The 24451-nt window shown below is 42.2% G+C and overlaps 1 protein-coding gene across 3 annotated transcripts in view; it reads right to left on the reverse strand.

Moving 5' to 3' along the window:
* VPS41 (VPS41 subunit of HOPS complex) overlaps window positions 1-24451 on the reverse strand; it is a 299363-nt gene that overhangs the window by 163676 nt on the left and 111236 nt on the right. For all 3 annotated transcript variants that reach the window (XM_075826930.1, XM_075826929.1, XM_075826932.1), the window contains one exon: window positions 10025-10087. In XM_075826930.1, coding sequence (XP_075683045.1) covers window positions 10025-10087 — 63 coding nt within the window. The remainder of the gene's footprint in view (window positions 1-10024; window positions 10088-24451) is intronic.

A 24451-nucleotide genomic window follows, 5' to 3' on the forward strand; every position in this document is an offset into this window, starting at 1 on the left:
TTTTTCCTTTTTTTTTTTTTCAACCAATTAGATGCAAAACGCTGTTCTGGTTATTTTTAAAATATATCCCTATAAGGACTGAAGCTCTATTTTATCAGAGACAGAGCTCCAAATCCCTTTCTTCCCTTCAGAAAACCATAAAGTTAAATTATGAAATTCTGGCTGCCTGAAGGCACCACTAGGGGGAGCTTACTGCATAGGATTTATACATTTAACACAATAATAAATCCTTAGAAAATAAGCTCTTAAAACTACTACTAGTGGCTGAATTTTACCATTTAACTCTATGGCTCTAAGTCCAGTGGATGGGACTTCAGTGTTGACAGCTATCTCTCATACACGGAAAGCTGACAATTTTTGAGCCACTCCACCCACTGGACTCATAGGCTTACAGTGAGATTTCAATTAATAAAATACAGCTCCTCCTGCTCTATAAATTGCTGCCTATAAGTAGGACAGAATGTTCAATTTGACAGATTAATTTTAAACTAGCGCTACTATGAAAAAAGGCAATGGCAGTATAACGCTTTGAGTATGTGTGCTGCCATAGAACCAGGGTGTCATGCCATTATTGGTATAACTATGTGTTCTGGATTATACTGTACATACAAATTCTACAAAAGAATGTCAAGATATCTGACTAACATTTGAAGTTCACTTTGCTCAAATGGGTCACACCAGCAACTTAAAGAGAAACGGTCACCTATCAAAATACTGCAGCTGACATCTTAGATTGCAGGTGCCTCACAGATTCTGTCGTTCATTTTTTTCTTCTAGCCCCCACAGTTGAGGAGATATCGGTGCCGTTAGTTCTGGTATCCGATTTGCAAATAAGGTCATTGACTGTCAAGTGGGCGGTTAACACCCGTCACTTGATTGTGTGATCCATTAATGAATAAAATGCTTTGGGGTATTTTGAAGTTTATTAGGTTATCTTTATTTTTATGGCTTAAGTGAAGATCCAGTCATATTAGGTCACATATATACAGGAATTCAGAAATGCTATGGGGGTTCAAATACTTTTGTACTGCTACTGTATATATACAAATAGAATGACTAAAATGTTTCTACTTCACTAAGTATTCTGTGCTTGTTTAATAGGAATATTACTCATTTTATTAGTCAGGGAAACTAACCGATCTTGTTTAATGAGCTTTTCAATATGGTAGACATGTAGAAAAATACAACGCTCCAGTGAAGCATTCTGGAGAAAAGACAGAGATATCAAGATATGCTAGAGAAATCATTATTGAGCACTCCTTTATTTATGGAACATTATCTTTTACTGTAGTTTTAAGAGCTGCACATAAAACAGGAAGCGCAGCACAATAACTAATGATTTTCTGCGCTGATATCAGGTAGTGGTTTTACATGCAGGGGTAATTTCATCATTTTAAATCAAAACCCAATATACTTGAAAGTTATGCTATACAAACTAATGAACGGTGCCAGTAGCACTAACTTACAGCAAGGAAAAACCACTGCTTTACCATACAACCTCATAAAATAATATATCCCGTCTCTTTTCACAACCACATCACATGTAAAATAAGAGTGCAAACTGAAAAGCAAAACTTTAAATAATGTCATTTTCTATATGTGATACATTTATTTTTAAGTCATTCTTCACCTTTTGAATCTCTTTAGATTAGGAAATTGTATACATAGTAATTCCATAATGTAATACAATTATTACAGAATACTTGTCCACTTTTTACAGTCCCTCCTTATTAGACAATAAGCTGATTACAAAGCTTCCCTCTGATAAGACCTCCAGCGATCTTCTGTAATTTGTAAGGAAATTTTGCAGCACTAACATGTATTTGCGTCCGCAATTCATCCGCAAAAACCACTACGAGTTATGGACCCTTTCATTTTTATGGGCCCATGCACATGACCGTGGTTTACACCGACCGTGTGGGGGCCGCAATAACGGACAACAAAAACTCAGGACATGTAATTTTACGGTCCGCAATTGCGGTCCAGCTACATTGAAATAAATGCAGATTTTCTGTGTGCACAGTCCGTGATTGCGGACGGCCTGCGAATGACACTAGGCGGCCATCACTTTTTTTTTTAATAAATGTATTATGGTGTTTTAAGTAACTTTTTAATTGTTTTTTTATTTGATAAATATTTATTTAATAAATGTTTACTTTTTGAGATACAGCTTCTATGTATCCTGGATATATAGAAGCTGTATCTTGCGTTAAAATCCGAATCTGTCAGGTCAGCGAGACTGACGGCTGTCTGACACGCAGGATCCACCTGTTATTGATCACATTTTATTTGATAAAACTTAGATGTGATCGATTACAGGTGGATCCTGGGTGTCTCCGTATCACCGAAGCCGTCAGTCCCGCTGACCTGACTGATTCGAGCGCAAGATACAGCTTCTATGTATACAGAAAAAAGTGTTTAAAGGTTTACATAGCCTTTAAGAATTACATATAGTGTTCCTTCAAAGCATTGGGTTGTCTGTGTAACAATGGACAGGACATGTCCTCCAGAGCATGAGAAGGTCTTTGCAACCACACTACATTAAGGCCAAGATATTAGGATACTGAACAGAGGAAACCCCTCTGTAAAAGTAGAATTTTCTAATAGGGGATATGAAAAAGGTTATTCTAGACTAGACGAGCCCTTTAAAGTGGTTGTCCCGCGATTAAATATGACATTTCTGAGGGGCGTGGCCAAGCGGTGAATGTGAGAGGATGTGTGTGACCGGAGCTCCTGCTGTCCCATCCTGTAAGCCCTTTATAACCCGCGAAATTAGGGGAAAAATATCTCCCCAGTGCCTTCCCTAGAACTGGAGGTGGTGGTGTCAGAGTGCCCGGCCATGATGACCCGCTCCAAAAAGCAGAAATCTCCGCCGGCGAGTCCCGAGTCCCGCGATGGCGAGAAGGACCGCCAGACTAGAGGCCTCAGGCAGGATGCAGCAGAGAAGCTGGAGCAATTCGCTCGCACGCCGAGAGCAGGGGGTGCGGCTGCACTACAGGGAACATCGGCAGGGAATCAGGCTGCTGGCGGCTACTCATATGGATCAAGGTATTCCCCTCCGGCAGGGGACACGAGGAGTGAGGATGAGAAAGAGGAGGAGGAGGGGTGCGGTGCCATGCGGAACCAGCCAGGTGCTGGAGGGCAGGATGGAGAAAGGAGGGGGGAACCCTCATTGAAGGACATATTTGCTGCAGTAAAACAGAATTCCATGGTCCTCACTGCCTTATCGTGTCAGATGGGTGGATTGAAGGAGGACATTTTGTTGCTTAGAAATGACCTGCAAAAAGTAGCGGAACGCACCACGGTGGTGGAGGGGAGAGTCTCAGAGATGGAGGATGCTATACCTAATATACGGCTGGATGTACAAGCTCATTCTCAGGCTGTGGCTGCCTTACTAGCAAAGACAGATGATATGGAGAATCGGCTGAGACGGAACAAGGTCCGCCTAGTGGGGGTTTCCGGAACGTGTGGAGGGTTCGAATCCAGATGATTTCTTTGAAAAATGGCTGATCTACAAATTTGGCAGAGAGGCATTGACGCCCCTGTTTGCAGTGGAGAGAGCGCACAGGGTGCCGACCAGACCCGGTCCTCCAGGGAGACCGCCAAGACCCGTTCTCATCAAAATTCTACATTACAAGGATAGAGATAAGATCCTGAGGAAAGCGAGAGAACGTCAAGATATCTCCTTCAATGGGGTGAAAGTATCCTTTTTTCCTGATTTCTCTATGGAAGTGCAACGGAAAAGATCGCAATTTCTGGATATAAAAAATCGCCTCCGGGCGTTGCAAGTGCAATACTCCATGATGTATCCTGCTCGGCTTCGGGTGGTGGCCCTGGGCACAACGTCATTTTTTGAGACACCGAGAGAAGCGGTTAGATGGTTGGACAGCCATGAGAGTCAATTGAGACCGGAGGATGCGGCGGGACGGCGCTGAGCTGGAGTGGACTGGCTGGGTTGACATGGCCGGTGATCCGAGAATATGGAATGTGCTGTAGCCTACTGCAAGAACTGGCACTGATGGCCCATGGCTGTGTTTGGTTTCCTGGGTGCCTTTGCAGGCCTTTCTGCAGTTACTGCTGAGGACTGGGGGTGGGGGGGGGGATTGTCTATGGACATTGAGGGGAATGCATATGTTGACGGGATGGTTGTGTATTTGCAAAGGGCAGTGGGAGGAATGGTCAGTTGAGCCTGGAAAGTGAAATGCAGAGAATGGTTTCACTGACTGCACGGTAGGCAGTGTTGGCCAGCCGTTGTTTGCTGCTCTGGGCTAGGACAGAAGATATCTGTCGCCCCAACCCTTTGACGGAGGTAGGTTTATTCGGGGTGGTTAAAGGGGGAGGGGAGGGACGGGGGGGGGGGGGTTTGACCCAGCCGGTCAGTTATGCACAATTACAGTTACAGGGTATGGCGTATCAGGTTATGTTGAGGGATGATGGGATCACTTAATTGCTTGTCTTGGAATGTTTGGGGCCTGCGCGACTCAAGGAAACGGCAGGCGGTGTTTGCACTTCTCAAACAACAGGAGGCACGGGTGATTGGCTTACAGGAAACACATATGAAGAGGGACTCGGTCTCCATGATGCATATTGCATGGATAGGTCAGAGTTTTCATTCTTACCACACTACCTATTCCAGGGGGGTGAGCCTTCTCATACACAGAGCAGTACCGTTTATATGTCACTCTTCTTTCCGAGATGGGGAGGGGCGGTATGTTGGGGTGCATTGTACTCTCTATCATTGGGAATGTGTGTTGGTGGTGCTGTATGTTCCTCCTCCCTTTTCAAGTGAGTGTATTAGGAAAGTGGTGGAAGAACTGTCTAGATTCCCGGAGGTGCCTTTACTTTTGATGGGGGATTTTAATGCTGTGATGAATACGGATATGGATAAATTTGGCGCGGTGGGGGGAGGGATCACATCGTTTGGGCGTCTTATTGCTGAGATGGGTTGGCGGGATATATGGAGGGATAAACATCCAAGTCAGCATCAATACTCTTCTGCTTCTTCAACGTATCAGTCTCTGTCCAGGATCGACTTAGTTTTGTGCTCGCCGACAGCGGTGCCGTTTGTTGCAAAGATACCTACAGAGAGCTTTATCGGACCATTCTCCTCTGTTAATGAAGGTAGAGATGGAGGGGAGGAAAGGACGGGGACAGTGGTGCTAGAATGTTTAATGCATTTTGGCTGAAGTTGTTAGATAATAAAAAGATTCTAGACTTAATATAGGAATATTTTCAATTCAACTCTGGCACAGTGCCACAGGAGATATTATGGGACGCAATGAAGGCATGGTTGCGAGGGGTGTTCATTCAGCACATTGCAGCAGTAAAAACCAGGTCTAGACAGTTGGGAGACACATTAATGGAAAGGGTGGCGGAGACAGAGCGGCTACATATTGCGGACAATACACAGGATACTTTGGGGCATTGGGTGGAGGCGCAGAGGTTGTTAAAGCAACACCAGTTGGAGAGGGCGGACAACAAAAGGATGTTTCTGAGTCGTCGATATTATGAGGAGGGGGAAACTACAGGACGGTTGCTAGCCAGCATGGCACAGGCCCAGAGGGAGAATAATTATATCCATACCATAAGGGGGGAGGGGGGCAGTTTGGAAACTGATACGGGACGGATATTGGCAGTCTTCCAGCGATTTTACTCGGATTTGTATGCCTCAAGAGCAGAGCACACGACTCAACAGTTGGAGGGGTATTTAGGGGAGGTGTGTCTTCTCAGGTTGGAAGGGGAGGAGAGAACGACACTGGAAGAACCTATCTCTCTGGAGGAGATACAGGCGGCCATAGGGGAACTGGCTAATGAAAAGGCTCCGGGGCCGGACGGCATCCCGGTGGAAGTCTTTAAGGAATATGGGGAGGAGCTAGCGTCTCAGTTACTAAGTACTTTGCTGGATAGTTTTGGGAGGGGGCAGCTCCCGGATTCAATGTAAGAAGCTACTATTGTGGTTCTGCCAAAGGAGGGGAAGGATATTCAGCTGCCAGAATCCTATAGACCAGTGTCCCTGCTGACGGCGGATATTAAAATCATAGCAAAGGTATTGGCGTTAGACTTTATAGAGTAGTGGCCGGGATGGTACACGAAGACCAGGCCGGCTTTATGCCATCTAAGTCGACAGCAGTGAATCTGAGACGGCTGTTCTTGAATTTGCAGGTGCTTCCGGATAATCCTAGGGGGAGAGCCATTCTCTCATTAGATGCGGCCAAAGCGTTCGATTGCGTGGAGTGGGATTACTTATGGTCAGTATTGGATAAAATGGGATTTGGTCCTAACTTTATCAAATGGGTGAGGCTGTTATACGTAGCCCCTATTGCGATAATAAGGGTGAATGGGGCCTTCTCTGATCGGTTTGCACTGGCACGGGGAACTCGCCAGGGTTGTCCCTTGTCCCCACTGTTATTTGCGCTGGCGGTGGAACCATTGGCATGTGCGGTCCGACAACATGCAGACATACAGGGGTTGAGATATGGGGGAGTGGAGGAGCGAATCGCACTGTACGCGGACGATATGCTGTTGTTCATGGCGGATACCGAGCGCACCCTGCCGTTAGTTATGGCCCTGATCAAACGCTTTGGGAAATACTCTGGATTACTCATTAACTGGTCGAAGTCTGCTCTTATGGTATTGGATCCGGGGGCTGTCCAGCCTAGGGTGAGATTAGTGGTAATACAGGTGGTTGCGCAGTTTAAGTATCTTGGGGTTCAGGTGACGGCGAAAGTGCAGGACTATATGTCTCTGAATGTGGTTCCAATGCTGGCAAAGCTAAAAGGCCAAAGTGGAGGCTTGGAAAAAGCTCCCGCTATCGGCTCTGGGTAGGACAAATTTGATCAAAATGATCCTAATGCCTCAGGTGTTGTACGTCATACATAATTCCCCGGTGTGGATCCCCAAATATTGGTTCAGAAGGCTGCATAACCTTTTTAGAGACCTAGTGTCGAAAAGGGGGGTGCCCAGGATTAAACTAGAGAAGCTGCAATTGCCCAAGGAGGAGGGGGGCCTGGCTCTACCCAATGCATGGGTGTATTACTAGGCTGCTCAGTGTCAGCACTTCTGGGGGGTGGCAGCGGGAGGAAACCTGGGGGTCCTGTGAACGTATTTTAGCATATCTGGGGGGTGGGGACAATCCGCTGGCAGGACTGGAAGCACACAGTTACAAGAGATTGGCGAGTAATCGACCCACCCTGCTTCTAATGCATAAGGTATGGTGGCAATGCAAGCAATTGTTGGCGTTAGGGGAATGCAATAAATATACCCCACTTTGGCGGAACCCATATCTGTGGGAATTGTACACATTGGAAGGGATGCAGGGATGGGAACAGCGAGGCATTATTAGACTGAGCCAGTTGTACGAGGGGGATACAATCAAATCCTTTCAGCAACTAAGGGAGGGGTTTCAGCTGGACTCCCACATGTTTTATCAGTATCTGCAGATTCGGCATGCGGTACAGACGCAAGCTGCAAGGGTAGACTTGACGGTTCATGCAACGGGAGTGTTGGAACATGTCGCAAAAGCGGTTACATCACGTGGGTTGATTTCGTTGGTCTATCGCAGGCTACTGTCGGAACATCTGGGTGATCTTATGGCACCAGTCAAGGCTAAGTGGGAAAGAGATGTGGGCCCTATTCCCGAGGAACGCTGGGAGGTTGTCTTGGCGTCATCATGTACTCTGTCTCTTAATGTAGTGCACAGGAGGTCCCAATTATTTTTGATACATAGGGTATATAGGATCCCCTGGGTTCTGAAAAGCAATGGTTATTAAGGGCGGATGCCAGGTGCCCAGACGAAAAGGCAGACATCTTTCACATGTTCTGGTCCTACGGGAGCTTGGGAACCCTATGGGCAGAAATGTCAGAGTTACTGGGGCGAGTGTTCCAGGTACAGATTCCGTTGGATCCCATGGTAATGTTGCTGGGGTATGTTGGAGATTTGGAAGGGGATCGGCTGCCCTGCTTGGCAATTGGGAAAATACTATATCAGGTTAGGAAGGGTATGGCTGGAAGCGGAGCCACCCTCAAAACAGGAAATTATAGGTGCAATTAACTATCAGGTCCTGATGGAGTACAGAATATACTCCAAGAGGGGGTCTAGGAATAAATTTGTAAAGCAATGGGCTAGGTGGATAGATCACTCTGGGTGTGCTTCCTCGGAACTCCTGACACTCCGCGCGACTGTTTCAGGTTAAGCTGGCATGAGGGTCAAGGGGAGTACACCAACACATGGGGCATTGTAAAGTTCTAACAGGGGGGGGAGGGGCTCCATACTAGGGTCTTGTTGTATAGATGGAGGGGAGTTCATAGGGAGTTGGAGGGAGGAGGGGAATGGAAATCTGGAAGAGTGGGAGATAGGGCCTGGGAACCTGTAGCGAAAAGGACGGCTCGGGGTTGGGCTGGGGGGGGGGGGGAGTTGGGGGAAGGGAGCATTGTTATGAGGGTAATGCATTCGTGGGTCTGTAAAGTACTGATGTATTAATTTGTTTGCTTACATAATGACCTGTAATGATGTGGTTATGTGTTTAATAAACTTGAACTGATCAAAAAACAAAAAAGAAAGACATTTCTCTGTTCGATCAAATAAAACAAAACACATTTTTAAATGGGACTATTTAAAAAAAACAAAAATGCTTCTGTGTCTAGATAGGTTACAGACTTGCTATTGAGCCCCCTGAATTGATTCCCTCTCAGAATGTCCTACTAATGTGTCCGGTGCTGGTGGATATGCATGGTAAGTAGCTCAGTTTCACCGCTCGGATCCTCTGGTACACGGGCGGTGTGATGATTCCTGCTATTTTGTAAACCAGCAAATAGGAATCAGTGCAGTAGAAGTACGTCTCCTCACCAGCGTTGAACACATTAGGTGGACTTTCTGAGAAGTAAGCAAATGAACACCAGGGGGTGCCATAACAAGTATGTAACACAAAAAGGATCGTTATTTAACATAATTCCAATTAAAATAAATTTTTGTTTTGCATCATGTAACAAAGAAATATAAAATGTCATTGTGGGACAACTTAATGACTGCAGGAGCTATCCAATAACAACTTGCACAAGTGCTGGAAGTTTCATGGTCCTTGTGGTCGTCTTGAAGACCATAGACTACATTTTTCTATTTATGACAAGGTGAAATCTGTAAATGGATTTCAGAATGTAACCTGTGGCATTCGTGGCCCTTTTGGCACCAGCCTCATACTTCCAACATTTGAGGATTGCCTCCGGGTGGAGCAGGAAATCTGTTGTTTAGCACAGGAAGAGGCAGTGACCTTTGAACACTATGTCACTTCTATAAAAGTACAGGGTTTTTATTAATACTTGTCATGGGATGTCTGTGACAGTAATGAAGACATTCTGGTTGTCACTGTTAACTCAGGTCAAGGCTGTGAATGTCACTGTCATGTCTGACAGAGTATCAATTTAAAAAAACCTGTGGCAGCACATGTCTGCACTCCACTTTTTTGATAGGAAGTCGCTTTGATGGTGGATCTAGGAGGGGTGACAAGCATGTCATAATATAGGAATTCACTGAGCCCTTGTCATTTAAGAAAACACACCAAAAAGATTGGGCAGCCCAGATTTAAAGCACATACAGCTATATAATTACATATTACTACATATACCTTTACATAGGTTAAAAGCTTGAGCTTCACTTTATTCTTCATTAAAGAGTAACTGTCATTTCATAAAACCTTTGACATGTCATAGTGACATGTCAGAAGTTTTCATCGGTGGGGGTCTGGGTGCTGAGACCTCTACTGATTACTGAAACGAAGGTGCAGAAGCGCTCAGCTGAGCGCTGTGCCCCTTTGGCTGTAATAGTATAACTTCAGCTCAGCTCGCCTCTTCTCGGAGAGGCGGGGTTAGAAGAAGACGCTATGAGCCCGTCTTCAGCTAACTCAGTCTTTCGGAGAAGAGTTGAAAAGTGCCGCAGTTACTCTGAAGGGGCACTGTGTTTGGCCGAGCGCTTCCGCCCTTTCATAAAAACAAAACAAAAACAAAAAAAAAAAAAAGAATCTTTACTCACCTTTATCGGGCAGTCAAATATTTCATGTAATCCTTCCCTTGAATAAAGCCCAAACACCTGCACCTGTAACAAAAGGGATACTTACTATTAAGGTGTTTACAATTATTTCCAGCTATGATGGAATTCATTTCTGTGTACAGTATTTATGTTGCGGTACTTACTAAATAACATTTGATAGTATTTATCATCAATAGTTTTATAGGTTAAATGGTTGAACCTGGTGACATTTGTTAAAGAACAGATGTAGGAGAGAGTTGAATCATTTGGTAATGCAATATCAAAATGTGTTTTCCATAATACATAGAACTGCATAGAAACCTACTGAGTTATTGTACCTTAACTCAGTCAGTTATCACAGAGCACAAAAGAAAGACCGTTAAATAAAAAAATGAGTTCTACTAAAACTTACAGGTGTATAAGAATTATTTAGGGATGAAGACTTCCTTAGAATTTATACCCCAACTGTCAAGATCCCTGGTAGTGCTGTACAGTGGGCGATTTATGTTCACCTTCCTAGCTGCTGATAAAATCTGTATTCAGTGAGGCAGAGATGAACACAGTTCAATGAAGTATCAGGTTACATGCTGCCTATAGAAGTCTATGGTGAGAAGAGGGGGAGCTGATAGAGGGAGACAGAGGAGAGAGACCCAGAAAAATGTTTCACCTTAAACCAGAACCGGGTTAGACAGTAAAACCCTTACTAGAAGCAGCATTGAGGATATTACAAAGCAGTAATGAGCAGTCTACCTGTGAATGAAGCACTAGAGTGCGATAAGACCCTTAAGCTGCAGGGCTGTCTGTGTCTCCCTCCTCCCCCTCTCTATAGAATTCTATGGGTATCTGTAACCTGATCTCTTAGTGATCTGTCTTCATCTCTGCCTCACTGAATACAGATTTTACCAGTGAATTGAGTGGGTGATCAGTGCAGGAGGCAGGGGGAGTACAGGAGTCTAATAAGTTAAGAGACATTTTTCTCTAATATATTACAAAGTTTCTTATATTCACTTTACATTTTATTTCTTATAAATCAATAGTACAACAGTTTTACTTTTTAAGCTTTACTTGATTAGGGCACTACGTGATAATACATTTTCCCTGCTACAATCACTGTGTGGCGGGAGTAGCGCACTCTTAAAGGGGGTTATCCACTTGGGATATCAGATGTCACATTTTTGTGAATGAGATTTAAAAAAATAAAAATAAAATAGCAGCACTCCTTTGTCCGGGACTTAATTTGGGGGTAAAAAAAAAAACACGTCAGCCAATACCACATATAAAACATGCTGTACTGTGCTTGCAGTTTTGCAAAGGAGAAAAAAAAAATATTTATTTTAACTGAAACCAGTTTTTGCTACAGTTGTTAATATACAACAGTGGTGGAGTCTGGTATAGTTTGGATTTACACTACTGGTCCCATACTGCCCAGTGTCAGGCACATGCAGAACACAGAGACTTTTTATCTATTGATCGTCCCCTCTTCTGTCTGTTGCCGGAGTCAGAAAGAACGCAACAGCCAGAACATTTGGATACTAGAAGTTATCTGCTCCAAGCCCCTGCACAAGTGGCTGACAGCAATGTAACAAAGGTATGAAAATAACAACATCTTACAAAAATACTTTCTTTAAAGCTCCACATTTTTGCAAAAAGTTATCCTAAAGTAAAGTTTAATTTTATTTCAAAATGCTAAATAAGGAAAACCGCCATCTCTTCTACTGTACCCTACAAGAAAATTGCTTGCCGCACATTCTGCACTTGGACAGAGATAAATTTGTAGTTACACTCGGACTGTGCCAAGCAACAATAAATTGTCTCTCCATTTATTTAATATATAAGTGTTCAAGGTTTCTGCCACCAAAATGAATAAGAAACAAAGACCTTCATTTATTTTAACAACAATACTACTTTTTTTCCAGGCTGATTATGGCAACCGTATGAGTAATGTCCCTTTCCGTAACCGTTTAATACATTTTTATATATATATATATATATATATATATATATATATATATATATATATATATATATATATATATATATATATATATATATATATGTTTTTTTTATATATAAAAAAAATGAGCTGCTTCGTTATTGGAAAGAAAACAAAGGACATGTGTTGTGTTTGCTCAAGCTATTAAATGTGTGCTGTGTAGAGATGCTCTGTGTAATGCAATGCTTCAACTTCCAGAGCAGGTTACAGCATTTGTATTGTAGACACAAATACCAGAAGCCGGACTGTCCAAGAAGTACAGGACAAAGTTCGTTTATGATGGTTGCTCATGAATGCAGCAGCCATAGAAAACATCGAGGGTACTAGTGTATGACATTAGAGCAAAGATCAATAAATATCAAATAAAGACGAGTCAAAGGCGGTAGCATTCATATCATTTTATTTACAAACGAATCCAGATCTTTTCATTACTTAATCCATAGCTCATAGTGTGGGAGGCCAAATAACACTGACCATACAAATAGAGTTTGCCAATTTTTGACATTTTGGGTGACAGCCCTCTTTATTAGTTTCAATATAAATACTGCAAAGTCAATATATTATTAACTTCCATTGTTTTCACGATGACCAGCTCAAGCTGTACTACAGTAGCTCCTTCTGGTCATTTCTAAAAGTGTCCACGATTTGCCATCGTGCAGGTTTACGAAGGCAATTCAAGGGCACCAATGACATCCTGTTTGTATGTTTGTCCCTTGCTTGTATGGATTTCTTTCAAGTGCTCTGCCCCACCACACACCACTCCAAATACATAATGATAGGATAATTGACCTTCTATCAAACGCACCCTATGTGGGACGTTTGTTTGCCCCAGTGAGGCCCCATGCACACGAACGTAAAAACGCCCGTAATTACAGCCCGTAATTAAGGGCCCCATAGACTTCTATTGGCCACGAGTACCTCCCTGTATGCTCACGGGAAAGTGCCCGGGCCGTTGAAAAATATAGAACATGCCCTATTTTAGGCCGTAATTATGGCACGGGCAGGCCCATAGAAGTCTATGGGGCTTCCGTAATTACGGTTGACTACGTGTGTGCACCCGTAATTACAGTAGCGTTGCTAGGCGACGTCAGTGGATAGTCACTGTCCAGGGTGCTGAAAGAGTTAAATGATCGGCAGTAACTCTTACAGCACCCTGGGCAGTGGCTACCGATCACAATATAGATCAACCTGTAAAAAAATAAAGACGTTCATACTTACCCAGAACTCCCTGCTTCTTCCTCCAGTCCGGCCTCCTGGGATGACGTTACAGCCCATGTGACCGCTGCAGCCAATCACAGGCCAATCACTGGCTGCAGCGGTCACATGGATTGCCGCGTCATCCAGGCAGGTCGGACTGGATGTCAAGAGAGGGACGCGTCACCAAGACAATGAATTTCTTTTACTTTTATTACGGAAAGGGCTGCCCATTCTCTCTATCCTGCACTGATAGAGAGAAGGGCTGCCGATTAGTGCAGTGCAATTTTGCAGCGAAAACATGCCCGTAAATATAGGTGGAATACTGGTGACACCGGACCCGTATTTACGGGCACAGGTCCGTAAACGCTGGTGCAATACGAGTAGAATATGTGTGACACCGTACCCGTATTTACGACAGTATTTACGGGAGGACAAAAATAAGTTTGCGTGCATGAGGCCTGACCAATTAACCCCTTCCCGCTCCTTGATGTACTATTACGTCATGGCAGCTGTATCGTTCGCGCTCCATGCCGTAATAGTACGTCACGGGAGTAACGGCCGTTTCGGCCGTCCTCCCGACACATACAGGAGCTGTGACGCTGCTGTCTTGTTCAGCAGCTGTCACAGCTCCTACAGCGGGGACTGATCGCTGTGTCCCCGCTGATTAACCCCTTAAAAGCCGCATTCTATAGAGATCGCGGCTTTTTAGGGGTTAAGCTGCCATCGCCGGCCTGCTACGCGATAGCGGCCGGCGATGGTGACTATGGCAACCAGACACCAAACAATGGCGTCCGACTATGCCATAGACGGAAGCCTAGTGGGTCCTGACAACGTCAGGACCCACTATGCTTGCTGTCAGTGAGTAGCTGACAGTTCTAATACACTGCACTACGCATGTAGTGCAGTGTATTAGAATTGCGATCAGGGCCTCCTGCCCTCAAGTCCCCTAGTGGGACAAAGTAATAAAGTAAAAAAGTAAAAAAAAAGTAAAAAAAAGATGTGTAAAAATAAGAAAATAAAAGATTTAAAAGTAATAAAAGTAAAAATCCCCCCTTTTCCCTTATCAGTCCTTTATTATTAATAAAAATATATAAACAAACAAATAAACTATACATAATTGGTATCGCCGCGTCCGTAACGGCCTGATCTACAAAATTATTTTATTATTTATCCCGCACGATGAACGCCGTAAAATAAAATAATAATAAACCGAACCACAATCACAATTCTTTGGTCACTTCACCTCCCAAAAAATGGAATAAAAAGAGATCAAAAAGTCGCATGTACCTAAAAATGGTACTGATCGAAACTACAGTTCGTTACGCAAAAAATAAGTCCTCGCACGGCTTTATTGATTGAAAAATAAAAAAGTTCTGGCTCTTAGAATAAGGGAACACAAAAAGTGAATGATTGTTTACAAAACGTATTTTATTGTGCAAACGCCATAAGACATAAAAAAAAACTATAAACATATGGTATCGCCGTAATCGTTTCGCCCCGCAGAATAAAGTGAATATTTTATTTATAGCGCACGGTGAACGCTGTAAAAAAAAAAAGAATAAAAAAACAATCGTAGAATTGCTGTTTTTTAGTCACCACGCCACCTAAAAATAGAATAAAAACTGATCGAAAAGCCGCATGCACCCCAAGAAAACTACAATGGATTCCTCAAGGGGTCTAGTTTCCAAATTGGGGTCACTTTTGGGGGGTTCCCAATGTTTTGGCACCACAAGACCTCTTCAAACCGGACATGGTGCCTAATAAAAAAAGAGGCCTCAAAATCCACTAGGTGCGCCTTTGCTTCGGAGGCCGGTGCTTCAGTCCATTACCCCACTAGCGCCACATGTGGGATATTTCTAAAAACTGCAGAATCTGGGCAATACGTATTGAGTTGCGTTTCTCTGATAAATCCTTTTGTGTTATAAAAAAAATGGTATAAAGAGGATTTTCTGACAAAAAAAAAAATGTCAATTTCACCTCTACTTTGCTCTAAATTTTTGTGAAACACCTAAAGGGTTCATAAACTTTCTAAATGCTGTTGTGAATACTTTGAGGGGTCTAGTTTCTAAAATGGGGTATTTCATAGGGGTTTCTAATATATGGGCCCCTCAAAGCAACTTCAGAACTGAACTGGAACCTAAAAAAATAAATAAATGAGGCAATACTTCGCTTCTTACATTATACTGATAATGAGCCGTGCCCACCCCGAGATGACCCCAGTTTTGACCGTTTGTATAAACGGAGACCCCTATTAGACCGTTCCAGTGCCCGGTTTTCCCCAGCATACACCCCGAGAAGTGTATTTCTATTGATGAGTCCCTGGTACATTTTAAAGGGAGGGTTCAATTCCGCGAGTACCTGCCAGGTAAGAGGGCAAGGTATGGCGTGAAGATGTATAAGCTGCGAGAGTGCATCAGGGTATACCTACAGGTTTAGGATATATGAAGGAAAGGCCACCCCCAAACCAGACTGCATCCTGGACTACAATAGGTACATGGGAGGGATGGACTTGTAAGATCAAGCCCTGAAGCCCTACAGCGCTATGCGGTGTGGTATAAGAAGCTGGCCGTGCACATCATACAGATGGCTTTGTACAATGCGTACGTGCTACGTCGATGTGCAGGCCAGACGGGAACTTTCCTGGAATTTCAAGAGGTGATTATCAAGAACCTAAATCTTTAGGGACCAAGAAGGGGGGGCACCCAGTACTTCTGGAAGCGGGGCCACACGCATCGTACCTGGGCGGCAACACTTTCCAGGGGAAGTTCCCCAAACTGGCAAGAAGGGAAAAAGTCAAAAGAGGTGCAAAGTCTGCTATAAGAGGGCGATAAGGGATGACACAATATATCAATGTGACACGTGTCCCGAATAACCAGAGCTCTGTATGAAAGAGTGTTTTAAAATTTATCATACATCCCTTGGTTTATAATTTACCCCAATTTTACTTACCCTGATGCACTCCGCACAGCTTATCCCCCCTCGTCTTTCCCCTCTGAGCCCTGCTGTGTGCCCAGGCAGCTGATAACAGCCACATGTAGGGTATTGCCATACCCGGGAGAACCCACATTACAGTTTATGGGGTGTAGGTCTCCGGTCAAAATGCTCACTACACCTCTAGATGAATGCCTTAAGGGTGTAGTTTTTAAAACGGGGTCAGTTCTTGCGGGTTTCAACTGTACTGGTACCTCAGGTGCTTCTGCATACATGACTTCACACTAGAAAATCCCCAGTAGGCCAAATGGTGGTCCTTTCCTTCTGAGCCCTCCCATGGGCCCAAACGGCAGTTTATCAAAACAAAAGGGGTATTGCGGCACTCAGAACAAATTGCGAAACAGAATGGGGTATTTTGTTTCTTGTGAAAATAAGAATTTTTGAGCTAAAATGACATATTATTGGAAAAAATATATATTTATTTAATTCCCAGCCCAATTCAAATAAGTTCTGTGAAGAAACTATGGGGTCTAAATGGTCACATTACCCATAAATGAATTCCTTGAGGGGTGTAGTTTCCAAAATGGGGTCACTTCTGGTGGGTTTCCATTGCTTTGATACCTCTGGGGCTCTGCAAATGCGACATGGCAGCCGAAAACCAATCCAGCAAAATCTGGACTCCAAAGAACACACAGCGCTCCTTCCCTTCTGAGGCCTCCCATGGACCCAAACGGCAGTTTATTGCCACAAATGGGGTATTGCTGCACTCAGGAGAAATTGGGCAACAAAATTGAGCATTTTGTTCCCTGAGAAAATAAGACATTTTGATAAAAAAATTACATCTTATTGGAAAAAATGTCATTTTTTTAATGTCACAGCCCAATTCAAATAGGTGCTGTGAAAAAACTGTGGGCTCAAAATGCTAACAACAACCATAAATGAATTCCTTGAGGGGTGTAGTTTCCAAAATGGGGTCACTTTTGGTGGGTTCCCATTGCTTTGATACCCCTGAGGCTCTGCAAATGCGACATGGCATCCGAAAACCAATCCAGCAAAACTCCAACAAACATATAGCGCTCCTTTCCTTCTGAGCCCTCCCATGGGCCCAAACGGTTTATCACCACAAATGGGGTGTTGCCACACTAAGGACAAATTGGGCAACCAAATGGGGTATTTTGTTCCCTGTGAAAATAAGAAATTTTGATCACAAATGACATTTTATTGGAAAAAATGAAATTTTTTTCATTTCACAGCCCAATTCAAATACGTGCTGTGAAAAAACTGTGCGGTCAAAATGGTAACAACAACCATAAATGAATTCCTTGAGGGGTGTCGTTTCCAAAATGGGGTCACCCTACTGTTTTGGCACCTCAACACCTCTTCAAACCTGGCATGCTGCCTAAAATATATTCTAATGAAAAAGAGGACTCAAAATGCACTAGGTGCTTCTTTGCTTCTAGGGCTTGTGTTTTAGTCCACGAGCGCAGTAGGGCCACATGTGGGACATTTCTAAAAACTGCATAATCTGGACAATACATATTTAGTAGTGTTTCTCTGGTAAAACCTTCTTTGTTACAGAAAAAAAAATGAATAAAATTGAAATTCCGCAAGAAAAATGAAATTTGCAAAGTTCACCTCCACTTTGCTTTAATTCCTGTGAAATGCCTGAAGGGTTAAAAAAACTTTCTAAATGCTGTTTTGAATACTTTGAGGGGTCTAGTTTTTAAAATGGGGTGTTTTATCAGGGTTTCTAATACATAGGCCCCACAAAGCCACTTCAGAACTCAAGAGGTACCTTAAATAAAAGGCATTTGACATTTTCTTAAAAATATGAGAAATTGCTGTTTATGTTCTAAGCCTTGTAACGTCCAAGAAAAATAAAAGAATGTTCAAAAAACGATGCCAATCTAAAGTAGACATATGGGAAATGTGAACTAGTGACTATTGTGGGTGGTATAACCGTCTGTTTTACAAGCAGACGCATTTAAATTCTGAAAAATGCAATTTTTTCAAAATTTTCTCTAAATTTTGCAATTTTTCACCAATAAACACTGAATATATCGACCAAATTTTACCACGAACATGAAGCCCAATGTGTCACGAGAAAACAATCTCAGAATCGCTTGGGTAGGTTTAAGCATTCCCACGTTATTACCACATAAAGTGAAATATGTCAGATTTGAAAAATGGGCTCTGAGCCTTAAGGCCAAAACTAGGCTGCGTCCTTAAGGGGTTAATGTGAACTATTATAGTCGGTTTACAGCATTGCGGACCACATCGCTGCTATATAACTATAAATATAAATTAATCTCTTAAACACATTAACGGAATGGCATAACTACACCGGGAAATAACCATGTTTGGAAGGCACAAACTAGCACATTTGCTGTTATATCACTGTTAGACTTTTTTATTTTGCTGAATTAATTCTAATTAAAACATTAACCCATCTATTATGGTGATTATTATTATTATTTAGTTACACATTAAACATTTGTCGAGAAGATACATTTGATAGGCACCCTGCTCATATAAGCTTACAATCTATTAACCGGGTTGAACCTATATATTAGCTACCACATACCTAGCGTGTCACCTCCAACGACCGCAGCACTACAGAACTGCCCTGCAAGTCTCTGTCTCCATTGTGTAATGAACAGTAAACTTTAGTTATTAATTCCCTATTTAATAGAGCAGTTAGAAGCGGATATAAAATAATGCACAATATAAGTACTTTAAAAATCTATTTTATGAACTTGCTCCCCACTAAGGATCGAAAGAGGAAAAAGATAAATCATGCCAGCTTTGTTTTGGTACATTGGCCGTAATGTCCTACCAGCACCTCCTTTTTCTTTGTCCACTGTTCACACACTTACTGGGAAATAATGGCCCCTTCCTATAAGTGGGAATCAATCATTAAATCCCTGACATGTCAGAGCCCCACATTCCCTCGAAGCTCTGATAATTGTTACTTATATAGCATCTATGATAAATGTTCTCTAGTTGCACAGGTAGACACCATTTTTTTTAAAAAAAATTGGGCTGTACATATATTGATTTTACATCTATTTAATGTGGCTGTCGCTGGATACTTTAATAGGCTGATAAACTACAATTGCTCATCAAAAGTCTCAATAACTCAAGGGAAACACACATAAGTGTTTGCCACTGTCTTAAGACAGAGAGCCTCAAGTCCACAGAAATCCAATTTTGCAGATTTATAACAGACGAGGTTCAAGTGTACGCAGTGTAGAGGTGCGGTGAGATGCAGAGGGATAACTTGGTAATGGCTCTAAACCTCAGTCCTGCCTTCCGATTTTTTCTCCTGTAGCTGTTAATCAACTTAATACAAATAACAATATTGACATTCTTGTAATTACTTTTTCCTGAGGCACATTTGTGGGAGAAAATATACTAAGCCGTAATCAGAAGAATATGTGAGTAAGCCTCGGAAGTCTGATAATAATGGGCATGTGAATTGAGGGCAGCCTCTCGCCACATTTCACTCCCTATCACCATTTGGAGCGATGAGAGGTCAACTCAATGGGGCTTTAGAAGAAATAAACACAGTTTACTGCGAGGGTCACATTATATGAAAATCCAGCCTTCTCTGGTCTATTACATCAATGCTTATTACAGAAAGTTATTGTGGAAAACCGGATAACATTTGTTAAGACTGCATTTACTTTGTATTTATTTGGAGAACATCTGCCAAAATATTCTACCTGTTCCTGTCAAGCCTCATCTATGTAATAGCATCTTACTGGCACATTTATAGCCCTGATTTGCTTGCATGCTGCTTCTAACATAACTGGATGTCAACCACAATCTTCTGTATCTCAACCACCGCTCTGCTGCTGTGAATACGATTACATGAAAACGATAACATATTGTGCTGAAATTCTATACAGTACCCTGGAAACAAAGGTATTGCAAGATTTATCCACCAACAGGTCAACTAAGCATATGCATAGATCAACACGGTTTACTGGGGAATACAAACATAACAAAAATATAAAACAATATATAAGGGCTGCCTGGGGACGTACAGATGTAGCCATCTCTAACTTGATTCTGATAACTTGCTGCAGCGTGATATCACACAAAAAAAGCCATTGAAAAAGTCGAGATAAGGGTCAGTTCACACAGTTTTTTTTTTACACGTTTCTTGATGCTGAAAACGCGTCTGAAAACGCGCCAAAAAACGGATGAAAATGCCTCCTATTGATTTCAATGGGAGGCGAATGTGTTTTTTTCCCGCGAGCGGAAAAACCGTCTCGGGGGGGGAAAAATAAGTAACATGCCCTATCTTTGGGCGTCTACGTCTCTGACCTCCCATTGACATCAATATGAGGCAGAAGAAGCGTATTTCACTTAGTTTTTGCCCGCGGCGCTCAATGGCCGAGACGCAAAATACGCCACGAAGAACGCAGCAAACACCACTAGGAACGTATGTGTGTAGCATGAGTCAAAGTCATCTGGGAGGAAGAGCCACACTTTAGGGCAGCGTGGGATTTGGGTACCCATCAAATCATTAAGAAACTAGATTTGTTCCTGAAATCATTGGGGCAGGACCATATAAGGTGGAAGAAAGTTCCTGGTGAAAGATGGCATTTGGGACATTGTCTGCGTAGTCCGGGCAAAATCTAGTCTAGTAATAGAATAGTATGCCCTGTATACATGTGTACAATATATAGTTGTGTAAGTCTTTCATATGAGATAAGTGCCATGTCCCACTCATCTACAGGACTTTGCTTGTATATAAATTTTTATTTTATTTTTGTCTGACCTTTCTATAACAGTAGGGCTCTGTTGGACCCTTCATGTCTTTAGTGTGGGCCTACCTAAACTTTGTTAACCCTTCACTTTACATGGGTTGCCCTAAAAATGAACAATAGTACTTAAAAGTTTAAAGTGAATGTCCACCTTTTAACACCGTGTCGTTTTTTACTGTTGGTCCAAAATTCTGTGCTCATTTCTCAATATATCTTTATAGCAGCCGGAGCTATGATTTTGTGATATAGAGCTCCTGGCTACTTACAGCTACCATAAGAGGGAGCTTAGGGACTTACTGCATACAGTTTACTAATTGAACACAATAATAACACAGTATTCCATGAACGTGTGTGTGTGTGTGTGTGTGTGTGTGTGTGCGTGCATGCGTGTGTGTGTGTGTGTGTGCATGCGTGTATACACACTACCGTTCAAAAGTTTAGGGTCACTTAGAAATTTCCTTATTTTTGAAAGAAAACCACAGTTTTTTTCAATGAAGAGAACATTAAATTAATCAGAAATACACTCTATACATATTTAATGTGCTAAATGACTATTCTAGCTGCAAACGTCTGGTTTTTAATGCAATATCTACATAGGTGTATAGAGGCCCATTTCCAGCAACCATCACTCCAGTGTTCTAATGGTACATTGTGTTTGCTAACTGTGTTAGAAGGCTAATGGATGATTAGAAAGCACTTGAAAACCCTTGTGCAATTATGTTAGCACCGCTGTAAACAGTTTTGCTGTTTAGAGGAGCTATAAAACTGACCTTCCTTTGAGCTAGTTGAGAATCTGAACCATTACATTTGTGGGTTTGATTAAACTCTCAAAATGGCTAGAAAGAGAGAGCTTTCATGTGAAACTCGACAGTCTATTCTTGTTCTTAGAAATGAAGGCTATTCCATGCGAGAAATTGCCAAGAAACTGAAGATTTCCTACAACGGTGTGTACTACTCCCTTCAGAGGACAGCACACACAGGCACTAACCAGAGTAGAAAGAAAAGTGGGAGGCCCCGCTGCACAACTGAGCAACAAGACAAGTACATTAGAGTCTCTAGTTTGAGAAATAGATGCCTCACAGGTCCTCAACCGGCAGCTTCATTAAATAGTACCCGCAAAACGCCAGTGTCAACGTCTACAGTGAAGAGGAGACTCCGGCATGCTGGCCTTCAGGGCAGAGTGGCAAAGAAAAAGCCATATCTGAGACTGGCTAATAAAAGGAAAATATTAAAATGGGCAAAAGCACACAGACATTGGACAGAGGAAGATTGGAAAAAAGTGTTATGGGGAGACGAATCGAAGTTTGAGGTGTTTGGATCACACAGAAGAACATTTGTGAGACGCAGAACAACTGAAAAGATGCTGGAAGAGTGCCTGACGCCATCTGTCAAGCATGGTGGAGGTAATGTGATGGTCTGGGGTTGCTTTGGTGCTGGTGAAGTGGGAGATTTGTACAAGGTAAAAGGGATTTTGAATAAGGAAGGCTATCACTCCATTTTGCAACGCCATGCCATACCCTGTGGACCACGCTTGATTGGAGCCAATTTCATCCTACAACAGCACAATGACCCAAAGCACACCTCCAAATTATGCAAGAACTATTTAGGGAAGAAGCAGGCAGCTGGTATTCTATCTGTAATGGAGTGGCCTGCGCAGTCACCAGATCTCAACCCCATAGAGCGGTTGTGGGAGCAGCTTGACCGTATGGTACGCAAGAAGTGCCCATCAAGACAATCCAACTTGTGGGAGGGCCTTCTGGAAGCATGGGGTGAAATTTCTCCAGATTACCTCAGCAAATTAACAGCTAGAATGCCAAAGGTCTGCAGTGCTGTAATTGCGGCAAATGGAGTATTCTTTGAGGAAAGCAATGTTTGAAGGAGAAAATTATTATTTGAAATAAAAATCATTATTTCTAACCTTGTCAATGTCTTGACTATATTTTCTAGTCATTCTGCAACTCATTTGATAAATATAAGTGTGAGTTTTCATGGAAAACACAAAATTGTCTGGGTGACCTCAAACTTTTGAACGGTAGTGTATATATACACATACACACACACACACACACACACACACACACACACACATATAATTTATTTAGCCCTTTCAGGACCAAGGGTCATCAATGCCTCAATAACTAGCCCCATTTTCTTAAATCTGACATGTGTCATTTTATGTGGTAATAACTCTGGAGTGTTTTTGCCTATCCAAGCTATTCAGAGATTGTTTTCTCGTGACATATTGTACTTTATATTAGTGGAAAAATTTAGTCAATAAATTCATAGCTTATTTGTGAAAAACACCAAAATGTAAAGCGAATTTGCAAAAATTATAATTTTTCTAATTTTAAATGTAATCTACTTGTAAAACCGATAGTAATACCACACAATATTGTTGCTAATTAACATCCCCCATATGTCCACTGTATATTTGCATTGTTTTTTGAACATTATTTTATTTTTCTAGGACATTACAAGGCTTAGAACTTTAGCAGCAATTTCTCACATTTTCAAGAAAATTTCAAAAGGCTATTTTGTCAAGGACCAGTTCAGTTCTGAAGTGGCTTTGAGGGCCTTATGTACTAGATAGACCCTATAGATCACCCCATTTTAAAAACTGCACCCCTCAAAGTATTCAAAACAGCATTCAGAAAGTTTATTAACCCTTTAGGCATTTCACAGGAAATAGAAGTAAAGTAGAGGTGAAATTTACAAATTAAATTTTTCAGCCGAAATTCATTTGTAATACATTTTTTTCTGTAACACAGAAGGTTTTACCAGAGAAATGCAACTCAATATTTATTGCCCAGATTCTGCAGTTTTTACAAATATCCCACATGTGGCTCTAGTGTGATAATGGACTCAAGCACCGGCCTCAGAAGCAAAGGAGCACCTAATCTGGATTCTGGGGTCTCCTTTTTTAGAATATATTTTAGGCACCATGTCAGATTTTGTGGTTCCAAAACAGTGGAATCCCCCAAAAGTGGTTTTGGAAATTACACACCTCAATGAATTTATCTAGGGGTATAGTTAGCATCTTGACCCGACAGGTCTTTTGCTATATTTATTGGAATATGTGTGTGAAAATCCAAATCTACTTTTTTTTTCTGAAAAAATATAAAAAAAATAATAATTTTTACAAGGAATAAAGAATAAAAAGCACCCCAAAACTTGTAAAGCTATTTCTCACAATTACGGCAATTCCCAATATGTGGTAATAAACGGCTGTTTGGACCCACGGCAGAGCTCAGAAGGGAAGGAGCGCCGTTTGGCTTTTGGAGCACAGATTGCTTGGTAATAGTTCTGTTTGAGGTTTTGGTGGTATTTTAGTTTATAATGTGGGGGTATGTGTAAACTGGGCAGAGTACATCAGGGGATAATAAAAGGGTATAATAATGGGGTAAATAAATAATTCCGGTGTTGCACTGATAAATGGTGCCCAATCTTATCCGCTTTTGGACCCTCTGCACAATTTCTGTCGCTATATTCTGAGCACAAAACTTTTTTTAATTTTTTCTCCACCGGAGCCGTACG

The sequence above is a fragment of the Rhinoderma darwinii genome, chromosome 5, assembly GCF_050947455.1.
Source record: "Rhinoderma darwinii isolate aRhiDar2 chromosome 5, aRhiDar2.hap1, whole genome shotgun sequence".
Taxonomy (NCBI): Eukaryota; Metazoa; Chordata; class Amphibia; order Anura; family Rhinodermatidae; genus Rhinoderma; species Rhinoderma darwinii.